Source organism: Coenobita brevimanus, chromosome 51 (genome assembly GCF_032717465.1).
Source record: "Coenobita brevimanus isolate Jiangsu-jjx chromosome 51, ASM3271746v2, whole genome shotgun sequence".
Lineage (NCBI taxonomy): Eukaryota > Metazoa > Arthropoda > Malacostraca > Decapoda > Coenobitidae > Coenobita > Coenobita brevimanus.
This window is the reverse complement of record NC_137004.1, coordinates 31,272,138-31,298,518: the sequence shown is the minus strand read 5'-3', so window position 1 is coordinate 31,298,518 and position 26,381 is coordinate 31,272,138. Positions and strand designations below refer to the sequence as shown.

Below are 26,381 nucleotides of genomic sequence, written 5' to 3'. Positions count from 1 at the left end.
AAGGTGAAAGTACGTCGGATTCGCTCCTGCTAACTTCCGCCGCTTTTTAGCCCCATGCAGAGAGCCCTGTGACCTCTACCCCCTACTAAACCTTGTGTGGAAAGAGGTAAAGGGCTGACAATTGATAGAGAGTGACTACGATCTTTCTGGTGAGTAAAACAGTGCAAGTGGAATTGTAAATAATGTGTAAATAATGTGTAAACAGCAAGTGAAAGCAATGAATGTAAATATAAGTGAACAGTGGAAAATAGATTTATAAGTTACTTCAAGTGACAGTGCATAACACAGTGTAAGTAAAATAGAAATGTAAATACTGTAATGTAAATAAAACAAAGAACGTAAATAGAAATGTAAATGAGTAGTATTATAAGAATACGAGTACAGTATATATACTAGGAGTAATGAAAGTGAAAGTTTCACTCTAGCATGTATGAATACTATGAGTTATGAGAGTGAAGGTGAAAGTGACAATCACTCTCAACGCTAGTATACAGGACGAGAAAGTGAATGCTACATATTTTACTGAAAGAGAAATTGAATCCCTTCAGTGACAATAAACTACTATTACTGAAGGAAGCTTATGGATAAAGACTGTAGATATATATATATGTTATATAGTAACAGAAATATAAACTGTGAGTGTTTTTATGAATAATAAATGACAGAACACCAGTAGCGAACGATGTCAAGTGGGAAGGTCATACGCCCTCATAATTTTCATTGCTTTCACAGTTTTTTTTTTTTTTTTTTTGGAGTATGGATTCCGAACTATTTGAGAATCATAGAATAGTGTTTCTAGTGATAATATCAGGCTGTGGTAATCATATTACAGGTTGTCGAGAAGTGTAAAGTGGAGACTTCGTTACCCAACTTCAGAGGTCTCCACAAGTCCTACGTACTCGACGAAGGCTCAACAAACACCCCAGGAGAAAGCTGAAGGTATGTGCCATAAGCATATGTGATTTTAATATTCTAGGACTAATAACTGATTTTTGGCAAATATTTTTAGAGAGTCTGTCAGAGCGCGAATATGCCCGCGTGAGCCGCAAGAAAAAGCAAAACAAGCCCGCGGTTAAGAGGTTAATCAACCCCAGTCTCTGTGGGACCAAGCAGAACCATCAACCACAGACAAGCATCAGCACCTGCTGGACCATCCTATGCAGCGAATCGATGTTCCCTTACAGCTAACAGTGCCTTGTCAGCAGACATGGGGAAAAGTGTGAAGGTTTGGTTCCTAGGTGGGTGCCACATTTGTCTCTCTCCACCCAGTTAACAGGGGCATCATAGTGGGCTCCACTTCACCCCGTGATCTGATTACCGTATATATCACCTAGCACTGTCAACAGTTTCCTGGGTTATAGGAAACCAAAAGGCTTGTTACTCAGTGTAGTCACCTGAAGTGAAAAGTCCATCAATAAAAAGTGACATGAAGGAAAAAAGTAAGAATGGAAGAGGGCAGACAAAGAAAGTGAATAGAAGTACGTAGGGAGTACAATTAACAGGACGTCTATTGGCCCCTGATGAAGTTATGTGTTTGAAAAATAACCTAATTCTACTATGATCTAACACAGATTCCAAGAAAAGAATAGAAGAGAGGATGGCACTCCCCCATCCACTACATCATCCTGTAAAACCATCAAGAAAGGTAGAAAAAACACCATGCTCGTCAAAAAGAACAACCTCGGAAAATTTTACAGTAGAGGCAGAAGAGAAACACCTAGTGATCTCTAATCTACAGATCTGTAAAGTAAAGAGTATATACTATTGCCAAATGTTCTCATAATTAAGGAAAACTTCTCACTATCCTCATCACGTTTCAACCTGGAAATAAACAACACTAAGTTAGTTACAGCCTATAGTATCGAAATACCTGTATTCATCTAGCTGAAATTTAAACATAACAATAGTTTTGCACCAACTACTGTTGCTGGTAGCTTATTCCATTGTTTCACAATGTGAATATTAATTTTCTCTACATTACTGTTGCATTTCTTGGTTTTGAGTTTCATTCCATTATTTCTAGCCACAGTAACATTCTGTATTTTGAAGAAACTATCACATCTAGCAGCAACAAATTTTGTTAAGAATTTTAAACACTATACTATACTTGTATTACATCTCTACGTCATTGCTTTTTTGTAGAAAACATCCCTACTTTAGTTTCTTTAACTGCTCTTCCTTCATGGAGTAAATTTTGCAGCAATGAGATCATTTATACGGCTCTGCACTGCACAATCTAGTTTGACCTCGTCCTAAATAAGGTTTGGGGACCAGTGCCGCACACAGTATTCTAGGTGTGGTCTAACTAATGCTGTATATAGCTTAGAGATAACGCTGGGTGTCCTATGATTTAAGTTCTTAGCGATGAAGTCATGCATTTTGTTTGCCTTGCTACTGGCTGCTATACTGAACACTATTTGAGCTTTTGTAGTCATTACTTGTAATAACTCCTAAATCTTCCTCATCTTTTACTTTTGTGAGTGGGATATTGTTCATGTGGTATTCATATCTTGTGTATTTCTTTGCTGATGTGCATTAACTTACATCTACCTACATTAAACTTCATTTGCCATTTTTTCCTCCAATTCATTAACACATGCAGGTCATTTTGTGTAAATTCACAGTCCCCTTTTATAATTACTCTGCCTCCAATCTTCATGTCATCTACAAAATTCACTACCTTAGAAACATCAAATTTCTAGATCACTGATATAAACTGTGAAAAGAACTGGTCATACAACTGACCCTTGAGGAACTCCACCAGTTACTTCTAACTAATCTGATGATTTGCCATATATCACTACATGCTGCTTGCGACTCGCTAACCAGTCACCAATCCATGAACATAATTTCTTAAAGAGACTGTGTGTTTTTAGTTTTTCTAGCAGCCTTAATAATCATCATCATCATCATCATCATCATAATGATGATGATACTAATGATCCGGGCTTCTGTTTCTCAAAAGTGCTAGTTCTTCCATTGGGAATTCACTAGCGCTCAACACCCATACACATTATTTTTACAATTACTGTACGAGAAAATTGTGACATCTCTTGTATACAGTACAAACTTATTCAATATATAAAGAGAGAGAGAGAGAGAGAGAGAGAGAGAGAGAGAGAGAGAGAGAGAGGGGCAATAATTACACCCAATGATCATCGATCACAGTGCCTCTTTCTCCAGATCATAGTGCAATATTTTGAAGAAAGACAGGCTTTTAACTGTCTCTTGAAGGATTCAACAGAAGAGAGTTGTCTCATGGATAACGGCAATCTATTATATGACATATGAACTCTGTACACAAAAGAACAATTGGAGAAAGATGACTGGTGAATAGCTTCAGGCTCATCAAGATGCAAGGAATCATCTTCACTACGTAACATCATACCTGGGCATGTTGATGGGAATTTTAACAATTCAGCAACATACTTCAGTTCATCAAACTTAAGAACCTTAAATGTAATAAGATAGTTTAAATTCACTTCTAGCCTTTACTGGTAACCAATGCAACTCAATTAGGAAAAGGGTACTCGAGGTTCTTGGGTGGAGACCAAAGATATGCCTTGGTGCACTGTTCAACACAGACTGACCTTTTGTTAATACATTATTTGGCAGACCAATCCACAGTGAATTATAATAATCGACACAAGACAAGACCACTGCATAGAATAATGTTAAGAGGCAACGTCTATTCAGGAATTCCTCACAGAGTACAGATTTCTGATGTGCAAGTTACACCCTTTGACAAGTTGATTAATAAGTTCTCTGTAATTCAACTTTGAATTAAAATAAACACCCAGATTTCAAACAGAACTGACTGGATGAAGCTGTGACACACCAATATTCAAAGTCAGGGCATTCTCATGGTCGTCACCCCTTCTGTTTCCTCGGATGATGATGATTTCAGTTTTACCATCATTCAGCTTAAGTTTCCTCCTTGCCATCCAAAGCTTAATATCGAACATTAAAGATTCAAGCTTGGTCTTAATGGGGAACCTCATCAAAAGTTTTCTGGAAAGCTTGGTGGATGAAATTTGTTAGTGAGGCTGTGGGCTTTTAGTGTTTCTAGTAGTCTTCGATGGGAAACTTTAACAATGCACAACACTCTAAAAAATTTTGGTAAATGATATGCAGATATTTTTGCATCCCAATTATCATATATATATATTTTCTAAAAACTAAAGCCAATTTGTAATGCATGATCTATTATTATGAAACCTGTGCTGAGTATCTAAGATAATGTTTGTCAAATTTTCCCCAAACTTTGCTCAGTACAGATGTTAGGCTGCTTGGGTGGCAACTTGTGGCACAGTTTTTATCCCCTCTTTTTAAGATAAGTGTTATACAGTATTAGCGAGCTTCCACTAATGTGGTACTATATATTCAGTTAATAGTTTATTGAGTACAGTACAGTAATCCCTCGATTATCCAATGTAACAGCCAAAGGCATATCCAAGTAGTGGATCTGTCTGGATAGTGGACTTCTCCCCAAGCCTCCATTTGTACATAACCTAACTTTGAAAGCCAGTGTAAATGGCCACTACAGTATATTGTTCAACACTGATTCCTGTTGTTTAACACTATGTCTGGTCAAGCAGACCTATAAACCACAGCCAAGTAATTACCATGGTAAAGTAGACCCTTCAACCACAGTCAAGCAGTCACCACTGCAGGGCCATACCCTACAGTGACATGATAAAAACATGAGAAAACCATCTACACAAGAAAAAATGCAGTGAGCATAAAAAACATAATGGTAAAATAAAGTAAAATCAAGGTAAAAGATAATAAAATCAAGGTAAAATAGAATAATATCATGGTAGAGTAAACTAGAACAAAATTAATGTAAACACACAATTCCTTGCTGGGCATTGTACTGAATAACTCACTACCTCCTTGACTCGGACAGTTATACTGTGACTGGTGAAGCTGTTGCACTACACAGTATATCCCATGTATCCTAGTGGCATAGTCTGAAGAGCTTAGTCCAAGTCAGAGTCAAGGAGGATCTCCAGCAGTCAGTCCAGGGAAGTGACTGTGGGACGTGGTGATGGACTGCCAACTTTGGGTGACACTATAGAAAGAAGCAAAGTCATGTCCAGGAGAGACAGAATGGCTGATGATGTGCTAAGTTGAGGCTCTGTCATTGATGGTGTGGTTTGATGCTGTGATGGTGGCAGAGCAAAGGTGGACTGGGCAGGGGTCAGAGGCCTGAAAAAGGAGTCACTCTTGGACTGGCAATAGGAGTGATGATTCAGGCGTCGAATGACATTCTCCCACACAGAACACAGATCCTCCACAGGCACCATATCTTTGTCACATTCTGGGTGCTTAGCATACTCAAGCACCTGTTCAAGATGAGCCCGGAATGTGCTCAGGGGGGGGATGGCTGGAGTACTGTTACAGCACTTCTTCAGGTCATCTGCGACATCCTCATCACTGTCTTCTGGGAGGGCAGCAGCAACAGAAGTGATGATCTCGAAGTCCGACATAACTTGATAGCCGGGATCGCCCCCATCATCATTCAACTACTCCCGCATGTCATCAATATCCACAGCCTCACCTGCGTTATGAAGACGAGTGTAGAAGTCATCCACATGAAAGCCTGGAAAGTCATGTCAGAGACCAACCACTTTCGAGGGTTTTCACGGAGACTTCCTTCCATGCACTCAGCCAGTTGTACACCGCAGACTTAAGGTTGTTGCGCAGCAGGTTTTCCAGTGTCCTCTGCCCTTGCGTGTCCAGCCCCTGACTCTGCTCGTCCTCATCCTCAAGAACAACCACCACTTTGTCGAGGAACCTCCATCGGTACAGCTCTTTGAGGCCCTGATCACACTGTAGTCCATTGGCTGAATCAGACCAGTGGTATTAGGTGGCAAAAACATGCACCTAATGCGACTGTCATCTGCAACCAATTCTTTCTCAGATGGATGCACGAGGGCATTGTCCAAGAGAAGAAGAGCCTTTACCTGGTCACGAGGGATTCCAAGTTCCTCCATTTGATAACGGATGACCTCCTTAATGAAATACCTGTGGAACCAATCTGTGAAGATCTTGTAGGTAAACCAGACCTTCACAGAATGATACCACACAACAGGAAGGACATCCATTAGCCCATGAAGGCAATGGAGCTATTTTGCATCCCCAACAATAATGGGTTTCAGCCAGTGCAACCCATTAGCATTAGCACAGCACAAAACAGATACCCGATGCTTAGACAACTTGTGGAAAGGCACACGCTTCTCCTTCTCATCTACCAGAGCGTTTGCAGACACTGAGAGGTAGAAGAGGCCAGTTTCATCAGCATTATAGACTTGATCAAGAGCAAGGCCCTCCTTCTTGATGAAGTCTAAAAAATTCTGCTGAAATTCCTCCACTCCCTCCTCACTAGTGTCCAAAGATTCGCCATGAGTCTTACGATAGGTATGGCCATGTCAAAGCTTCAGCCTGAACCAACCAACCTTCGGATGCCTTGAAGCCTGGAATATTGTGAAGGTGGTCAAACTCCTCGGCAGCAGCCTTCAACTTGGCGCCTCCCACTAGCACACCTACAGCCCATTGTTGCCAGTACCAGATCAATGTCGAACTGCTGACTTCAGCATGTCGGGGCAAACTCAGTCTTCTGTTCAGTACTGTGTCTGTTCTTCTGGCCAAAGTTTGCCATGTACAGGTTGTGTTTGTCAATGGCTTTCCTGATGTCGTGTTGGGTTAAGCAGGCCAGGTCATTCTCCTTATTGATGCAGGAAGTGGACCATCCCACATCAGTCTTACTCAGGATCTGCCACTACATGTCCAAAGTCAACACTACCTCTTCCTTTTCCCTGGTCGAGGGGCCATCATCACACACCCTCGGAAGAGGCATGCAAGGAATGGCAAGGCCTGAAGCAGGTAGGGAACCACCATGAAAGCTACCACGTGTGCCGCCATAACAAAGGTCTGGAAAGGGCTGCTCAAAACGCAATCAACGTGCAGGAAATGAGAGTGTGCAACAGGGGCCTCTGGTAAACATAGGGTAAACAAACTAGCCTGACACGGCGGCGCCACCAGGCAATTCTTGCCTGTCCAGGAGAAAATTTTTCCAGCAACCATAATTTTAAACGGACGCTAGCATTTTGTCCGGATAATGGAAGAAAATGTACAAATAATGGTTTGGAACAGGCAGCTCACAGCATCCTGGTAGTGGATGGTCCGGATAATAGCTGTCCAATAATCAAGAGATTACTGTACTTTACTGTACTGTATTTCACTTCCAGGAAAGGCTAACTGTCCATAGTATTCATTAAGTACAAATGGAGATATCTGGTCTGGTCCAGTTAATTTATTTTGACTGATTTTCTTAAGATAATTTAATACTTCATGTCCTGTCACTTTGCTGATTGATAATTTATCATCTGGTCCTCAGAAAACCAACTGTGAGATGATATGTATGCTAATTTCTTTTGTGAAAACACTGCAAAAGGAGTTGTTCAGCAATGTTGCTATTGCTTGGTTGCCAAAAACAAGATCACCTTCTAAGTTTAATAGAGGGCCTACAGTACGTTCTCTCTTACATTTTTCTTACGCCATCCACTCACTCGATATAGTGCTGCTCTCGGGTGTCTCCCCTTTCCTCTCCTCCCTCCATTACTTCGTTCCTCTTCTGTCTTTCTTTACTTCATTCTTTCCATGTCCTTCTGCCTATGGGTGACTTTACACTCCCTCTTTTGTCTTTCTGTCCTTCATTCTTTCCTCTTCCTTCTGCCTGTGGGTGACTGTACACTGAGTGACAAACCGAATGGTTTCCTGTACACCAGGAAACCATTTACTATGCTGGGTGGTAACCAAATAACCAAATTATGGTGCCTGGTGGTTTAGTAGGTAATTATGGCGCTCCAATCGGATTGAGCCGGTGAAGGTTTATATCCAAGGGGTTGTTGGGGTCATTGCTCACGTAAAGCCACTCAGGGATGAGTGAGGCTGGCCACTCATCTTAAATGTCAAAACCAACTTGCCTAGCCCCGGGCTCCTACGCTCCTCACGGGGCAATGTAGGACTGGATGATGGATGGATGGATACATAATGAAAGAATCTCTAAGGATCTGACCGCTTTACAGGAATTTTTGCCTCAGTCTTTTTTTGTTTTCAGGATACTTTTTGTACACTGCTGCTGTAATTTAAATATTCAGTACTGTCACTGTGATTTCCTGCACGTTTCAATTTTTAATATGCCCTTCTCTTCCGACCAAAGATTTCTTCAATATTCTTTAACATCCAGGCTGGTTTATTAATGTGATTACTTCTTCAAGTAATTCTTAGTACTGTACAATTTTTTCTTTTGACAGGCATCAGTTAATTAGCGAAAAATTTCCAATTTTCTTTGATATTCAGTAACTTAATCCAGTTGGTGTTGGCAATATCATTTCTTATACAGAATTACTGAACTTAGGTTTTTTGAAGTTAAGAACTATGAGGATATTTATTTTATATTAATTTCAAAACTAATGATATGGCTGCTGCTACTAAAGTTTTCACACACATCAAACAAATTTATTAGATCACTGTCTGTTGCTGGGGCAAGGTCAGGTACAGTACATTATTACCAGCATCGATGGATTGACTGCCTGACTGAAAAATGCATCATCTACCACTTCTAACAACCTGTTCCCTTCTCTGTCTATACACAAATTTTTCCAATTAATATTCCGATTATTGAAGTCCTCTAATACAATGCCATCTTTGTTCTCTATGACTGATTTTGTTTTGTCATACAGAAATTTATCATTTTCCTCATATAATTTCAGTGGTCTGTATATGGTACTACACCAAAAAGAATGGGTTATCTACTCTGTAAAAATTCTGACATACAAAGAATCGTCTGTTTCAACATCCAATTTACTCATCTGTATTACATTTATGGTTTTTAATATATACTAAAACTTCCCTGCCAGTTTTGCGCATTCTCGATTTTTCAAATATTTTATGGTTCTATAGCAATACTTCTCCAGTAAGGTGCCTATCTTGGTGGACTAATCAAGATTTTTGGCAGTTGCATAAGTAATTAATCTGTCTCACTTTAAAATAATACTTCTTGTATTTGTACAACATATATAATATTCACAGTATGGTTGGATCTAGCAGGGGCTACGAGACACAGTAAAACTGGCCGTTTAATCGTTTAAATCCTCAGAGATCCCAACATTCCTACGAGCCACTGATGTGACACTCCCTCTTTACCTGCACCTGAAATGAGGTCTGATCTACCTGATAAATGTGAAGTAAGAAGCAGGAAGCATTACAATTAAGTGGATGATGGTCGCCACCTCCTACCATAAACTGCATTCTGTGGTGCTGGCATATCATGACAGGTGTTAAGCTGCCGTGTAAAACTGTATGCCTCTTATACCAAGATACTCTTCAATAGGGAGGACTTTCATTTCAAAGAGTGAGCTGTAAAAGTGGTATTGGTGCAACCTGTGATCATGGCAGAATGATGTTTTGTATGGTCTGCAAGGTGTTAAAGTGAGTGTTGGATAGGATGGGGATCCATGCCTGTGAGGCACAGGACATCACTGATCTGATACCGGTATACTGTTTGTAAAGTACGATGAGAGTTTCTTTTGTTACCTAAAATCTGTCACTGTAAGTACCCTGAGTGTGTTGAGTCTCGGGGCATCACCTCTTGATGTCTTGTATGTGGTTCTTGAAGGTAAATCCAGTGTCATACCTGCATGTCACTCCAAGGATCAGAGCGAAAGGTGTGTGTGGCACTGATACATTCTTAAGTATGATGTTAGGAGAGTGGTACCTGTGCTCATGATTAATGATGGCAATGAGTGGTGGTGGATTTGACTACTGATCATCAGCATCTTATGGGATTAAGGTGTCTGGCTATAGATAGATAAATAGACAGACAGATACAGATAGATAGATACAAATAGACAGATAGATGGATAGACAGGTATATACTGTAGACAGACAGATATTGACAGACATAGACAGGTAGGCAGGAAGGAAGATAGATAGCTGGGCATACAGATATACTGTATACAGATAGAGAGATAGATACTGTATACACATAGGTAGATAGATAAATATACATACTGAGATAGGTACAGATAGACAGATAGATAAATGGATAGACAGACAGACAGACAGACAGATGCAGATTGACAGACAGACAGACAAACACAGAAAGATAAATTAAAAAGTAAAATAGTGATATTTTCTATTTGCACATGAAAAGCTACTTTGTAGTCCAAACCATAAGCTATGACCTACCTTCTATTTCTTTCACAGTTATCAAAAGAGGTTTTTTATCCTGAAATCTAAAGGCCAACTGGCATTTAGAGACAAATATATTCTTGGTAAACTGCTCCATGAATGCCAATGCCATCTGATCAGTGTTATAGGAATCTGGTCCAGCATTCTTCTTGTTAATAAAGTCAACTTCTAGGACAATTGTTGATATCAGAATATTCTGTGGATTTGGCATGAAGGACTGCACGTGGATCTGTAAGCAAAGAAGACAACAAGCTGTGATGAAGGGCAATTGAAAATATTCTCTAAATTGATAAGTTATTGTGTCTTATGATCTGGATTTGATGGGATGGATCTGTTCCTGGAGAGAGAGAGAAAAAAAAAAGGGGGGGGGGCAAAATAATTCATTTGAAGCCCAATATAGTACAGAATGATCACTTATATTGTGTGACTTTTGTTCCAACATTGCGCTGTATTCTAAAAATGAACTTAACAGGTTCGACCATCAGTTCACCAGGAAAACTATGAAGAAAACTATGAAGCATCCAAACCATTTTATGATCTGAGGCTCTTTTAGTGGTGCTAAAAGGAGAAGTATCTTGCTTCTCCTCCCACACAATACTGTATTTCAATGAACAATGACCAGTATTTGCAGGTGTTAGAATAGTATTTGCATGCAGTTTATGGCATTCCTGGTGTAACATCTTTTTGCAGGATGGGGCACCATGTTATTGGTAAAAAAAATAAATAAAAAAAATAAATAAATAAAAATTAAAATAAAAAGTGCTCAAATATTTAAGTGACAACAATATTCATAATATGTAATGGTTGGAGAACAACCAAGACTTGATTCCGGCTGAAAATACTTGGTCACATGTGACACAAAACCTTAGTTCTCAGGATACTTCATCTCTTACCCACCAAACAAAAGTCATCAAGAGGATGTGGATGAAAAATTAAAGTGTGAAATACTTCCAGAGTCTGTCTAATTCCATGCCAAATGGTCATAAACAGTACTCTTGACCATCATATATTAACTGAGTAGGTAGCAATTACTTTTTTTTTTTCCAACCATCATAAAGTCACAAAAAATTGGGAGTACTGCAAAAGCCTTCTGCAGTAGATGTACATAGCCAAGAACCACTCCACCATTACAAATGCTGGGTTTGCCACACGACTCCCACAATGACGAGACAAACCCATAAACCTTCATAACTGTCATAACCTTTCTTGATTCAGGAAAATCATGGGTATCATTGGCTAATTACTGGCAGAGGATCTTGCTAACTCAGTTTCTTCTCCTGTGTCACAATGTCCAATGACTTTCCAATTTTTGTCCGTGGGAAAGGACCTTACAGGTACACTCCCTCCTAATCACAAAACAAAACACTAATGATTTAATAATTTGGATATAGCAACAGATATAACACTATAATGGATAAAGCAGTATATTAAGAAATAAAATAACATTTTTAAGGTTTCTCCTTTAACAGTGATAAAGGAAGAGTAATGATGGACAATGAGGATATTAAGGATGCTTGGAGAGAACACTGTTGCAAGCAGTTGGCAAATGAGGAGTTTGACTGAAACAAGGAATGCTTGGAGAAGGCAGATCCAGTGTCTAGTCCGTGGCCTTCAGTTGATAGTGGTATCATTGGCATGGCAATCAAGAGAATGCAGTTGAGGAAGGCAACAGGTGTGTCTGGGCTGACTGCTGAAATGCTGAAGGCTTCCAGAAATTCATGAATGGGTTTAGTAACTAATTTGATAGTCTACTAAATACAGTGATCCCTTGGCTATCATGCATAACTGGTACCACTCTTACTGTGTGATAACAAAAGCACGAAAATGCAGAACTTAAAGGATTTATCCTAACTGGTACTGAGTACCCCACCTGTAAACCTAAATTTTCCCTTCTACAACATGTGACAGGAGTGCAATGCTGTATGGAGGTGAAACCTGGGATGTATGGGAAGAGGATATTCATAGGCTCAAATGTACAGAAATGACAATGATCAGATGAACATGTGGTGCATTGTTGAATGTGTGGACTGGGGAGGGGGGTAGGTTTACAGCTGAAGAGTTGGGAGGAAGGATGGGACTGAAGTGTATTGGTGTTGTGATGGGAAGAGGTAGACTGAGATGGTTTGGGCATGTGGGGAGAATGGAGGATGACAATTGGACATGAAGAGTGAAAAGTAAGAACGTCAGGAGGTTGGGTTGTGAGAGGTAGACTGAAAAGTTCTGGGAAGAGGTCATACAGTGTGACCTCAGGGATAAGGGACTGAACAGAGAGGCTGCCAGAGATCGAGATGCAAAGAAAATCACCATTAGGTGACCAAGGCTGACACATGCAAACATGTTGGAGCCTTCATAAACGATTCAATGAATGATACGACGAAAATGATTTAGACCCACTAAATATATACAGTACATATTGTTCTGGTAAACATTAGAAACACATAGGCATGGTCAGGTTAAAAGTAAACGATGAAAAGGACACAATAATGAAAAAACATGACCATACAGAGACCTGAGATGGGTGTGAGGTAAGGGGTTCTGAGGCTAGGGGGTGGATAGTTAGTGGTCTCGGCCACCTGGGATTAACTCCTCAAGCAGGGCATCATCTTTGAATACCACAAAGCCATCAGAAATCACAGATTTTGCACCATCTTTGTCAGGAAAAGCCAGCTCAGGTGTATGATAAAAAAGTTTTTAGCCTAAAAACGCACAACAACAGCAAGAGTGCAAATTTTCATAAAGCAGGGACAACAAAAACTGCTAAAACCAAGTGTGTGGTAGCCAAGGAATCACTGTAGATGTTTCATTCCAGATGAATGAATGAAGACCATGACTGTAAAAATAAGAGAAAGGGTGATGCCCTGGAAAGAGAAAATTATGGAGACATCAAGTGAGGGTCCAGGTATGACAAGGGAAAGAGTGAATACTGATAAGATGTAGTTTAGGTTTATGCTAGGCACGGAGATCCTTGATGCAGTACCTTGTATTTATTGTCTAACAGCTTCATGAAAAATGTACAGGAAGAGAAAGCTGTACTTCGTTAGTGTTGATTTGGGAAAGGCTTTTGACCGGGTGCCAGTGGTGAAGTGGGCAGCAAGAAAGCTTAGAACTGAGGAATGGTTGGTTACAGAGGTTAAGACAACATATGAGGGAGCTTGCACCCATGAAAAAATGAACAGAGGTTTGAGTAATGATTTTCCATGAACACTGATATGCATCAGGGGGTCAGTTTTAAGCCCTGTATTGCTTATCAGGGTGCTAGAAGCTCTCTTGCAAGACTTCAGAACTGGACTTCTATGGGAGGATGGGAGGCATTGTAGGCTGACAACTTGGTGCTGATTGTAGAGAATGCGAGGGTAGCAAAGGAAAGATTTAGGTGGAGAGATGGAATGGGGCAGAAGGGTTTGAAAGTGAAAGCAGACAGAACAGAAATGATGATATCTTGGGCAGGTGGTGGTAATGTCAAACCAGGAGTGTGGTCAAGTGCAGTTTGTGTTAAGTAGCTCCATTTTGTGCAGTGTTTGTGATAAGTGGGTGCCTATGAGATGTAGTGGTACTGGAGGTAGGATGCAAATTAAATCTACTTTGAATGTTAAGTATTTAAAGGAGAGCACACAAAAGAAGAGGGGTGGGAAAGGATTAATCTTACTGGCGAGTCTCTTGATTGTATGGAGTTCTATTACCTGGGAGATATATGTGTTAAAGGTGGGGCTCAGTGGCAAGGATAAGGAGTGGTTGAATAAAGTTTAACGAGTTGTTTACCCTCCTGACATTGAGAGGGCTCTCCCTTCGTGATACAGGTCCTTGTATGCAGCATGTTAAGAGTATAATGCTGTATTGTAGCGTGACTTGGACAGCAAAGAAGGAGGATATCTGTAGGTTCAAACATATAGAGGTGAGAATGATTATATGGATGTGTGGTGCCTCCTTGAATGACAGGCATGGGGGTTAGGACTGCAAATGAAGAGCTGAGAGGAAGGAGGGGCCTGGAAAGTATTAGTGATGTGATGAAATGAGGTAGTTGGAGGTGTTTTGGACATATGAACAGAAAATATTGGACAACAACTGGGTGCACAGGGTAAGAAGTGTCAATGCTGGGGATAGAGCTATGAATCGTAGACCAAAAAATACTTGGGATGAAGCCATACAGCATGACCTCAGGGTTGAGGGATTGAATAGAGATGCTGCTACAGACAGATCAGCATGGACAGCCATTAGGTGACCAGCATCAACACATGCAAGCATTATTAAGCCTTTAAAAATGAAGCAAAGGGAATACAAGCCTGTAACATTTTATGATAATTTCTTAAGCATACTGTATGATGATGATGGAACATGTTTAGCCTTTTTATACAGTTGTTGACTACACTCTCTAATGTGGAATGCAGGTGAACCATACCTAATAATCAAAGCTGTTTCAAGAATGATCATAAAAAATCAGGGAATGCATACCACTTTGTGTTTTAAGATATATGCATTGTTCTTTAGCCTCTCAGTACCATTAAATGCTCATGACAGCTGAAACTCAGATACTGACAAGTTTTAACATGCATCTACCAGTCCAATCAAGTGGGTAATAGTTATGACAATCATTTTAACACATTCTAACTCATATACTGCCATGGATGCACTTGGATTTAAGTTAAATCCAAATTAATTTATTCAGTGGAGGAAATTTCCAGTAGGTTATCTCAGATAGTTTTAAACTTTCTGACTTCCTGAATTCCCCTCAGCTGAGCAAAATCATCCTGTGGTAGCCTAAGCAAAAGAACTTATGCACTCACTGATGATAAGTGTTGACATCATGTCAATATAACCAAAGTGTTGTAGTGTACTGCCTCTTTTACAAGAACAGAAGGGCAGAAATATACTACAAAAATAACCGTTGCAAATATCATGGGGAAAAAAGTACCATATTACCTCCTGTTCTAATGAAACATAGGCATCCTTCCTCTGAATGGCATTGAGACCTACATATCCTGGCTTCACCACAGGATCATGGTGGATGTTGTACAGGAATTTTTTCCCCGTGTCCGTTGTCAGCTGTATGTACCTGAAGGAACAGACACAAGTGTTAAGTGCTATTCACTAAGAATTATTGGTGTTCTGTGCATTCACACTGATATGCAGCTGGCAAGCGTTCAGATTTTAAAAATAATATGTATTATGAAGTTTCTCTCTCTTTTAGGAATTTAGGTGAACTCTGAAAACCTAAGCCTCAGTTTTTCTGTGTATGTCTCTCCAACTCCAAGAAGTGCTGGCAGCAGGTCAAAGATGTATAAACCTCTGCTCCTGTGAGTGGCTCCATCATCTCATTGAATGAGAAAAATTAATTTCTAGACAAACAAAAACTGTGCATGCCTGCATGTGTATACTGTACTGAGTATTTATCACATCTAGTTGTACAATTACAGGATTTAAATTAAGCTCATGTTGTCTTGTCTCCACATCTACAATTATCTAATCTACTGTACTCTGAACATGTGTATGCTTTTTGTTTGCACCATCACCTCTTCTATATTACTATTTGAGAAACTTTTTGTTTTTTTACATTAGTTACTCATCCACTTTTTCTTGGTTTGTATTCAAGTCCTCTTGTCCTACCATCATCTTTCACAAACAGATCTCCTCTATCCCCCCTTTTCCAGTTCTCATAGTCAGCTCTTCTCCCCCTCTCTCTCTCTTCTCTCAATTAATGCTGGCAGCTTAAATTTCTCCAATCTGTCTTCATAAGATAGCTTCCTCAGGCTTTGTATAATTATCACTGCAGCCATCCTCTGTACCTGCTCTATTTTTTACATGTTTCTTGAAATGTAGTGACCATAACACTGCTGCAAATATCTATACCTCTATCGGGGAAACTTTTTTTTTTTTTTTCCCACCATCTAAGCATCTAATATCTCTCAGCTTCTAGTCATGTCTTCCTGTCTTTCCATCAGCCTTTATCATGGACACAATTTTTTCCCTCGGCATCTCCTCATCCATACAATTAAAAGCTATTCTCATATTGGCCACCAGTCTGTATGTCCATCTAATGATCCTACAGGTATTTATATACTGTTCTGACGGTAATTCATCCTGAATGGTTACTCCTAGATCTATTCTCTTCCTTCACTTTACCTATCCTTTCTCTTCTCACTTTATATTTATTGCTTAGTCATTTGTAATTTATTCCCATTTCTAGGTCAATGGCATTGTTTTGCACTGATATCCATTTTCCTGGTGTGCCTTCAGTCATACAACTCATATAAATAATCTGCAGCTCCTTACATCTGATGTCATTGTGTGTGTGTGTGTGTGTGTGTGTGTGTGTGTGTGTGTGTGTGTTGTGTGTGTGTGTGTGTGTGTGTGTGTGTGTGTGTGTGTGTGTGTGTGTGTGTGTGTGTGTGTGTGTGTGTGTGTGTGTGTTTACCTAGTTTTACCTAGTTATGATATACACATTACATACTACTGCAGAGTTTTGCTGATGTCTGTGAGCATCATGCCTTGAGAATAAACGTAGAAAAAAGTAAAACGATGGTTACTGAGAGAGAAGGTGACTCTCAGTGTGATGTTACAGTAAACGAAGAGAGACTGAAATTGGTGAGAAAGTTCAAATACCTGGGAACAGTGATAAAGAAAGCAAAATGTGCAAAGAAATGGAAAGCTGAGTGACACAAGGAAGAAAAGTAGCTGGTGCTATGAAGGCCTTGATAAGAAACAGAGGCTTGAATGTTGCAGCTGCACAAGGCTTATATGAAGGAGTGTTAGTGCCAACTTTAACATATGTATGTGAGACTATGGTGTGGCATGAAAATGAAGAGTCAAGAGTGAGATCAGTGGAGACAGGACTGCTGAGGAATGTACATGAAGTACAGAGACTGGATTGGATACGAAATAATGTGACTCGTGAAAGATGTGGAGTGAGGAAGTCTGTGAACACCAGAATCAAAGAGAGTGTACTGAGATGGAATGGTCATGTGGAGAGAATGGATAACAACAGAGAGGTGAAAATGGTATATTTGAACGAATTTGAAGGAGGGAAGAGGCAAGGTAGGCCAAGGAGAAGATGGAAGGATATGGTGGATAAGTGTTTGAGGAAGAGAGGTATGGAAGTTGGTGAGGCTAGGGACTGACAAGAGATCAGGCTGGCTGCATGAATGCTGTGAGAAGAAGTGCATGATCAGGGATTTGACAACCCTTTTTAACATGACAGAGTCTGGACCGACTCTATCGGATACGTTTACAGAATGTGGTGAATGTTTTTGGTGTATCAGATACAGCCAGGATTCCGGGGGCTTGAATGATGAGTGAATGGAAGTGTGGCCCATTGGACTGGGCAAACTTGGGCTGTATGGACATTGCTACTCCTCACCCTGCCCTACGGTGGGAAAGGAGGTCCGGATGATGATGATGATGATGATGTGATACACAGGAAATGAGCTATGCTTGTGGGGGTCCTGTCTCCATGTCTCAACCAGTCAAACTTTGCTTTAAACTCATTTAAGTTTTTGGACTGGATGATCTCTTTGTCCTGGTTATTCCACAGGTCAATGTATCTGTATGGAAAACTATATTTCTTGATATTCTTCAGGCAACTTGTCTATTTCAATTTCTTTCCATGTCCTCTTGTTGCTCCCCCATCCCATACACACAGATCTCTGTCAATTTTGTCTACTCCCATCATGGACCTGAACACTGCAATCTTTTCACCCCTCTCTCTTCTTTCTTCTAAGGAAGGCAAATGCAACTTTTCTAATCTTTCCTAGTACAATAGCTCTGCCAGGCTGGGGACCATCTTAGCTGCTGCTCTTTGTTTCTCTTGATCTTGTTTATATCATTCTTTTTATGTGGGGACCACACTACTGCCGCATATTCTAACCTCGAGCAGATCAGAGCCACTATAAATTTTTTCATCTCAACCAAGTACTGAAAATGCCACTCGTATGTTTGTCAACAGCTTACATGTCTCTCTGACAATCTTGTTAATGTGTTTTTCGGGTGACAAATTATCCTGGACCAACACTCCCAGGTCCTTCTCTTGCTTTTGTGATTGGTTCCTTTCCCACTGAGTAATTCAGTGATGGCCTCTTAGTACTGTTACCCACTTCCGATAGTTTGCATTTTTTTTTTCAATGAATTTCATTTTCTATACCTGGCTCCAATCATAAATCCTGTCCAGATCTCACTGTAGCATTTTACAATCCTCTTAAACTTCTGCTCTCCTCACGATCTTTGTACTGTATGCAAACAGACTTGCATAACTGTTCATTCCATCCACCATATCATTTACACAAATCAGGAACATTACAGGCACCAGCACCGAGCCCTGCAAGGCTCCACTTGTTACTTCCCTCCACCCTGACATCCTGTCCATTAGTACTGTCCTCATCTATCGATCTCTCATGACATCTCTCATCCACCCCAAGCGATTCCCCTTCAGTCCTCCTATGTACTCCACTTTCCACATTAGTTGCAGATGGGATACCTTGTCAAAGGCTTTCTCCAGATCTAAGTATTGCACACACAGTCCCCCAAACTCTCTCTCTCCTGTAGCACATCAATCGTCCTTGAGTAGAAGCTCAACAAATTAGAGACACACGACCTTCCATTCCTGAATCCAAACTGACATTCTGCCAAAATGTCCATCTCCAGATATTTTATCCACCTGTCTTTCAAGACTGTCTCGCACAACTTTGCAATCATGCTGGCTAGGGACACAGGTCTATAATTCAGAGGTTCTTCCTTATTCCCTTCCTTGGTACCACACTGGCCCACTTCAATTCCCAAGGCACTTTCCCCTCTTCCACAGAACACACAAGTAAACCATGAATCTTAGCCACCAGCTGTTCTCTGCATTCCTTTAGTATCCAATTAGAGATCCAGTCAGGACCTGAGGCCTTCTGTACATCTTAGTTTCCAGTAATTTATACACTTACAGCACTTCCACTTTTATGTCTTTTAACACATTTCTAGTCACTCCCTACCCCTCCACAAAATCACTCTCTTTAATGAACAATGATTGGAAACTTTTGTTCATTATTTCACCTTGCATTACAGCATCTTTGTAGATTTTTCCTTCTACTTTCAGCTTGTTGATTCCTTCCCTGTGTTTCAGTTTGCCACTGACAAACCTAAAAAATAATTTAGGTTCCTCCTTACATTTGTTTAGCTTGGACATTGTTGGAAGGACACAAGTCAAGAGTGAGAGCAGTGGAAATGAGTTATTTAAGAGGAGCCTGTGGAGTCACATGGAGAGACAGGCTGACGAATAAGGATATAAAGGAGCGTTGTGGTGTTGATGTGGATGTGATAGGAAGCGTTATGAGGAACACACTGAGGTGGTTTGGCCATGTGGAGAGGATGGAGGGTGAAAGACTGACGAAGAGAGTGTATGTGAGTGAGGTGGAGGGGGAAAGAGGGAGGGGGAGGCCGAGGATGAGATGGAGGGATGGGGTGGAGAGGTATATGAGAGAGGAGGGTGTGAGCTGGGAGCAGGGGAGTGAAATGGCAGGGGACAGGGCGACTTGGAGGCGATTTGTTTGTGGCCACCCCAAACGGGATTGAAGCGTCTGGCAATATATAGATAGATAGACCTCTTTTAAAGTTTCTTTCTTCCTTTCTATGGATTCCTAAATATTCATTTTAGTTCTTTTGTATTCATCTTTTGTTCTATTGTTACCTCTCTTAGTCCTTTTGTTCTATGCCACATCCCTTTCTCTTTTTGTTATTGCACACCTTCTGCTGAACCAATCCTTTTTCCAGCTCTCTCTCCCACTTACTCTTGGCACATAATTTTCCACATCCGAGTTGTTACAGCCTAGAAAGATATCCCACTTCTGCGTCTCTCGTTTCTCTGAATCTCTCCAATACGCTTCGAAAAATTTCCTCAATCCTGTAAAGTTTGCTTTCCCAAAGTTGTATCTTCCATGCCTGTATAGCTCATCTCTTGGTGTCACATTTCCTTCTACCATTAGAACTCAATCACTACATGATCACTTTTTCCTACAGGACACAGATATTTCAAAGATTCAATTATGTTAGGTTCTTTGGTTAGCAGTAAATCTAATCTTGCTGGTGTGTCATCACCTCTAAATATTGTTTCTTCTTTGATCTACTGGGTCATTACCTTATTCATTTCTATATTCAACAGTATACTGCCCCACAAATCTTCATTATTTTCTGAGTCCCATTCCTCCCAGTTTACCTCTTTACAATTAAAGTCACCCACAAGAATGATATTGTTGCTTTTCTCAATCATATTCTGTAGGTGTCTAACCATGTCTGACAACATCTCTTGGTATTCAGCCTCATTCCATGCCCATGTCTTAGGGGGGGCATATGCTACTGTGATGTCTCTCTTGTCTTTACCTCTGGTTTCTAGTTTCATATTTATCACCTCTTCCCTACCTTCTCCAAGTTCCACATTATCCATATTTATGCTATTCTTCACTGCTATCATCACTCCTCCTGTTATTTCTTTTCTATCTCATTTCCATAGATTGTATTTGCTGTCTCCCACTTGGATATCAATCTCCTCTCTTAACTTGGTCTCTGCAAAGCACATAATATCTGGCTCATTTACCCTCAAGAAATAGTTGATTTCTAGCCTGCCAAGATTAAGACATCTACGTTAGCATACGCCACTTTCAATCTTTTATATTGTTTTTTATTTCGTGAGTGCATTCAAGTACTTGGGTAGTGTGATGAGTAAGGATGGAACTTTGGGGGATGAAGTACGTGAAAGGGTACAGCAGGGAAGAAAGGTTGTTGGTACACTGAAAGCAGTGATGAGAAATAGGGAGGTGAGTATGGAAGTTAAGAAGTCACTGCATGATGGTATTGTGATCCCTACCCTGACGTATGGAAGCGAGGCGTGGACCTTGCAAGAGGGGAACAAGTCAAGAGTGAGAGCAGTGGAAATGAGTTACTTGAGAGGAGCATGTGGAGTGACGTGGAGGGACAGGTTGACGAATGAAGAAGTGAAGGAACGTTGTGGGGTAGATGTGGATGTGGTTGAAAAGATTAGGAGAAATACACTGAGGTGGTTTGGACATGTGGAGAGAATGGAGAATGAAAGACTGACTAAGAGGGTGTATGTAGGTGAGGTGGAGGGAGGGAGAGGGAGGGGTAGACCGAGGATGAGGTGGAGGGATGGAGTTGAGAGGTATATGAGGGAGGGGGGGGGTGAGTTGGGGGGAGGGGAGTCAAATGGTGGGTGACAGAGTGACTTGGAGGCGTTTTGTCTGCGGCCACCCTTTGCGGGATTAGGGCGTCGGGCTATAGATAGAATAGATAGATATTTCGTCCTTCTCCCTTCCTCTTTCCATCGGTACCACTGCTTCAGTTTCTGATCCATAACTCCCCAACTGAACTCTGTCTTCTCTTCCTCCATTCTCTAGTCATTTTTCTCCGTAGCTTCTTTGACTAGCTCCTTTATTTCAGCTCTTTCTTCCTCATTTGCATCTCTCCTAATCCAGACATTATTACCCCTCCATGCTGTCTAGTTTTCAATGTCCTGTTAATGATCTTTACCATGACCTGTGACGGAAACTTAACTTCTGGTGGCCGCACCCCTCCCTCCTTGTATCTTCGCAGCCTAAACACCTCTTCATTCTCTTCTTGAGCTCTGTTGTCACCCCCCATAACTACTGATACTACTGTATCTCCTTAGCCCTTCACAATTCTTCTCTTTCCCTTTCTGATCTTACTGGCACAGGTTTTTCTTTCAATTGTGAAAATATCACACATTTTTTCTTATCTACTACATCCCTGATTAGAAATCCTCTACTTTAAAGTACCTTAACCACTTCCTTCTCCACCTTTTCTTGGGTTTTCTTTCTCTGCTGTTCTAAAATCTCCTTCAGATTCATTTTTCCTTCCTCCTGAATCTTCTTCCATCCCTTGCACTCTTCCTTGATTTCCCTGATGTATTCCTCATGCACCCTTGTTTTTTATTCATCCTCGTCAAGTTTAATGGTGGCAGGTGGGGATGCTCAGCATCCACTTATTCAATGTAGTGCTGCTTTAGGTGTCTGCTCATTCCTCTTTTCCTTCCTTCCTCTTCTGTATTTCTTCCCTTCATTCTTTCCTCGTCCTTCTGCCTATGGGTGACTTTACACTCCCTCTTCTGTCTTTCTTTCCTTCATTCTTTCCTCTTCCTTCTGCCTATGGGTGACTTTACACTCCCTCTTCCGTCTTTCTTTCCTTCATACCTTCCTCTCCTTTCTGCCTATGGGTGACTCTACACTAAGTGACAAGCCAAATGGTTTCCTGTACACCAGGAAACCATTTACTACATTGGGTGGTAACCACATAACCAAATTATGGCACCTGGTGGTTTAGTGGGTAATTAAGGCACTCCAGTCGGATTGAGCCTGTGTAGGTTTATGTTCAAAGGGTGGTTGGGGCTTATTGCGCATGTATTGCCACCCAGGGATGAGTGAGGCTGGTCACTCTCAACTTAAATGTCCAGACCAAAATGCCTAGCCCCAAGCTCCTACGCTCCTCATGGGGCAACATAGGACTGGATGATGGATGGATGGATGGTCGTTTAATTTTCATCCTGCCCCTTTCCTTTTCCAGCCTCTTATTTCCCCTTGCAAGCTGTTTTATTTCATTTGTGGCTGATTCATCATTCACTTTTATGTCTGTTACCTCTTTCTCTTGGTCTGCACTGCATAAGCAGATGCTCTCTGGCTCATTTTCAACACCTCAATCTCCCTCTCCTGTTCTGTGGTCCGTTCCTGTAACTCTCCAATTACTATACTGTCCATTCCTGCTGTAGTTCACAGGCACTCCTCTCTGCCACTTTCTCCACACCGGGCACTCTTGACTGCTTTAGTTTAATGCTCCCGTTGCTCTGGTCTTCTTTGTAGATTTCTGTGAATTTGCTTTAATTTTTTTTTTTTTTTTTTTAACCCCTTAACCGCGGGGCGTCACTTTCGTGACGCTTGGGAGCAAGGAATCATACCGCGGGGCGTCGCTTTTGTGATTCTGTGTTATGTTGAATTCATCCGGGCTTCCAAGTGGGGGCTTGTATCATCTATCAGTACTGCCAATGTCCAACACTAGTCAGCACTCCTAATCTAATCTGTACTCCCATCCATTGTTGACAATTTAGTCATTTCTCCCCGTTCTTGACTCCCCTCCCTACCCCCCCTCCATTACCCTATCCTCTCGCCTACCTGGCCGTGCTACGCTAAGTAAATCTTCCCTGGAATTTTTCACTGATTTCATCCATTGAAATAAGCCCTATGCCCTATTCCTATACCAAATAATATATACAAGAAAGAAATAAGGTAAGTGAGAGTGCCATACACCTGGAATTGGCTAATTATCACCTGACAACACTTCACGTGCACTCGTTCGCTAATTTTCGTTGTTTATTTCCCCTTGAAATATGCCGTGTAATCTATTTTCGTAATAAATATACATATAAGAAGGGAAGGGAAAAGCCTAAGTGATATTTACATTCACCTGGAACTACCTAATTTATAATGTATTGTCTAGATTTCCTGCCAATCATTTCAGTGCTATAAATAGCTGTGTCAAGAGGCTAAACGTTGGCAGTACTGATTTCCCTAGGTAGGCCTCCACCCCGGCCCACCCTTATCAGTTCACTCTCATCTTCCAGTGTGGGGGTAAGTCTGTTCGCTCTTGCTAGCTTCAAGGCCTTTTCACCCCCATGCAAAGGGCCCTGTGACCTTTACCCCCTACTAAACCTCGTGTAGAAAGAGGTAAAGGGCTGACAATTGATAAAAGAGTAACTACGATCTTTCTATTCAGTAAAACAGTGCAAGTGGAATTGTAAATAATGTGTAAACAGCAAGTGAAAGTAATGAATGTAAATATACGTGAACAGTGGAAAATAGTTTTATAAGGTACTTCAAGTGACAGTGCATAACACAGTGTAAATAAATTAGAAATGTAAATAACGTAAATAAAATAGAGAACGTAAATAGAAATGTAAATGAGTAGTATTATAAGAATACGAGTATATACCCTAGGAGTAATGAAAGTGAAAGTTTCACTCTAGCATGTCTGAATACTATGAGTTATGAGAGGGAAATTGAAAGTGACATTCACTCTCAATGCTAGTATACAGGACGAAAAAGTGAATGCTACGTATTTTACTGAAAGAAATTGAATCCCTACAGTGACAATAAACTAATACTACTGAAGGAAACTTATGGATAAAGACTGTAGATATATATATGTGTTATATAGTAATAGAAATATAAAGTGTGAGGGGTTTTATGAATAATAAATGACAGAGTACCAAGAGCAAACTAGAGCAAGTGCGACGGTCAGACGCGCTCGTAATTTTCATTGCTTTCACAGTTGTTTTTTTTTTGGAGTATGGATCCCAAACTGCTTGAAAATCATAGAGTAGTGTTTATAGTGTTAATATCTGGCTGTGGTAATCATATTACGGGTTGTCGGGAAGTGTAAAGTGGAGACTTCGTTACCCAACTTCAGAGGTCTCCACAAGTCCTACGGTAACCGACGAAGGCTCAACAAACATTCCAGGAGAAAGCTGAAGGTATGTGCCATAAGCATATGTAATTTTAATATTCTAGGACTAATAACTGATTTTTGGCAAATATTTTTTGAGAGTGTGTCGGAGCCCGAATAACCCTGCGGCACACGCAAAACATTGGTAAACATGCCCGCGGTGTAGGGGTTAAGTAACAGAACAGAGGAAGGAAAAACAAATGAATAAAAAAAAATAAAAAAATCCATGCACCAGATTACTGGTGTCCGCTGTTCATAAAATATCTGTAACAGTTAGACTTGAACAGCAGGTAGTTGAAGTCTGGAGAGAAACAACTCTGGGGAAGCGAGTTCTAGAGAAATGCAGTTCGGGGAATGAAAGAATTCTGATAGGCAGAAGTTCTGCAGTATGGCTGAGTGACATTCTAGTCATGAGCGCTGCCAGCTGCCCGTGTTGCATGAGGGAAGGCATGGAGAGGTGGCACCACAGACACAACTTCGTCTGAGCATTTGCTGTAGAAATATCTGTAAAATAACGTAAGGGAGGCAACATTCCTTCTTACTTGTAGGGGAGGTAGTTTATTAGTAATAGCAGGGTTATTAATAATTCAAACAGCTTTGTTCTGAATTTTGTCTACTTGTTTTAATGCAACCTCTCCACATCCGCTCCACAAGGTTGAGCAGTATTCAAGCTGAGAGCGCACATGACTCTTATAAATTATAACTAACTGCTCGTCAGTGAAAAAGTTATGGACTCTGTACAATAATCCAAGTTTCTTTGAGGTGGTTTTAGCAAGTGATCTGACATGAGAGGTCCAGCTGAGGGCATTGTTAAGTGAGATGTCAAGAATTTCAATACTTTTGGAAATGGGAATATTTGTAGCATTGAAGGTAATATACGATTCTGGCAATATCTGCCTATTAGTAAATTGTATATATTTAGATTTACTACCATTAAATGAGACAAGGTTGTTTTGTCCCCATTCACTGATCGTGGATAAGTCTTGATTTAAAGAGATGGCTGTACTGAGGTGAGAGTTAGAGATATCGGACTTTGCAAATGGATGTCTGAGTGTGAATGAACTATGAAGTGTTGAGTCATCTGCATATGTATGGATGGGATTGTGGGTGACAGATAAGAGATCATTAATATGAACGAGAAACAGGGTTGGTGCCAGAACTGATCCCTGCGGCACGCCGGCGTTAACTGAGTGGAAAGTGGAATATACATCATCTACTTTTACTCTTATTTTTCTATTGCTGAGATATGAGGAAATCAAAGGAACAAAAGAGTTTAGTCCATAGCAAGGGAGTTTGGACAACAGGGAACGGTGCCACACTCTGTCAAAAGCTTTAGAAATATCCAGGGCTACTGCATGAGTTTCACCACGTAGGTCAATAGATTGATGGATGGTATGAGTTAGGATATTGAGTATGTCAATGGTGGATCTTTCTTGGTGAAAACCATATTGTCAATCACTAATTAAGTTGTTGGATTCAAGATGTTTAACTATGTGCTTATTAATTAGAGTTTCAAAAACCTTACCAAGAGAAGATGTGACAGCTATTGGCCTGTAATCAGAGGGGTCAGAGGAACTTCCTTTCTTTGGAATTGGGTGGATACTGGCTTCTTTTCACGAATTAATGTA

General features: G+C 40.6%; 1 protein-coding gene across 1 annotated transcript in view; it reads right to left on the bottom strand.

Moving 5' to 3' along the window:
• LOC145400102 (vesicle-fusing ATPase 1-like) overlaps window positions 1-26,381 on the bottom strand; it is a 61,739-nt gene that overhangs the window by 24,246 nt on the left and 11,112 nt on the right. The window contains exons 2-3 of the mRNA XM_080272611.1: window positions 15,178-15,310; window positions 10,258-10,489 (exon numbers count right to left, since the gene is read on the bottom strand). Of these exons, the coding sequence (XP_080128737.1) occupies window positions 10,258-10,489; window positions 15,178-15,310 (365 nt within the window). The remainder of the gene's footprint in view (window positions 1-10,257; window positions 10,490-15,177; window positions 15,311-26,381) is intronic.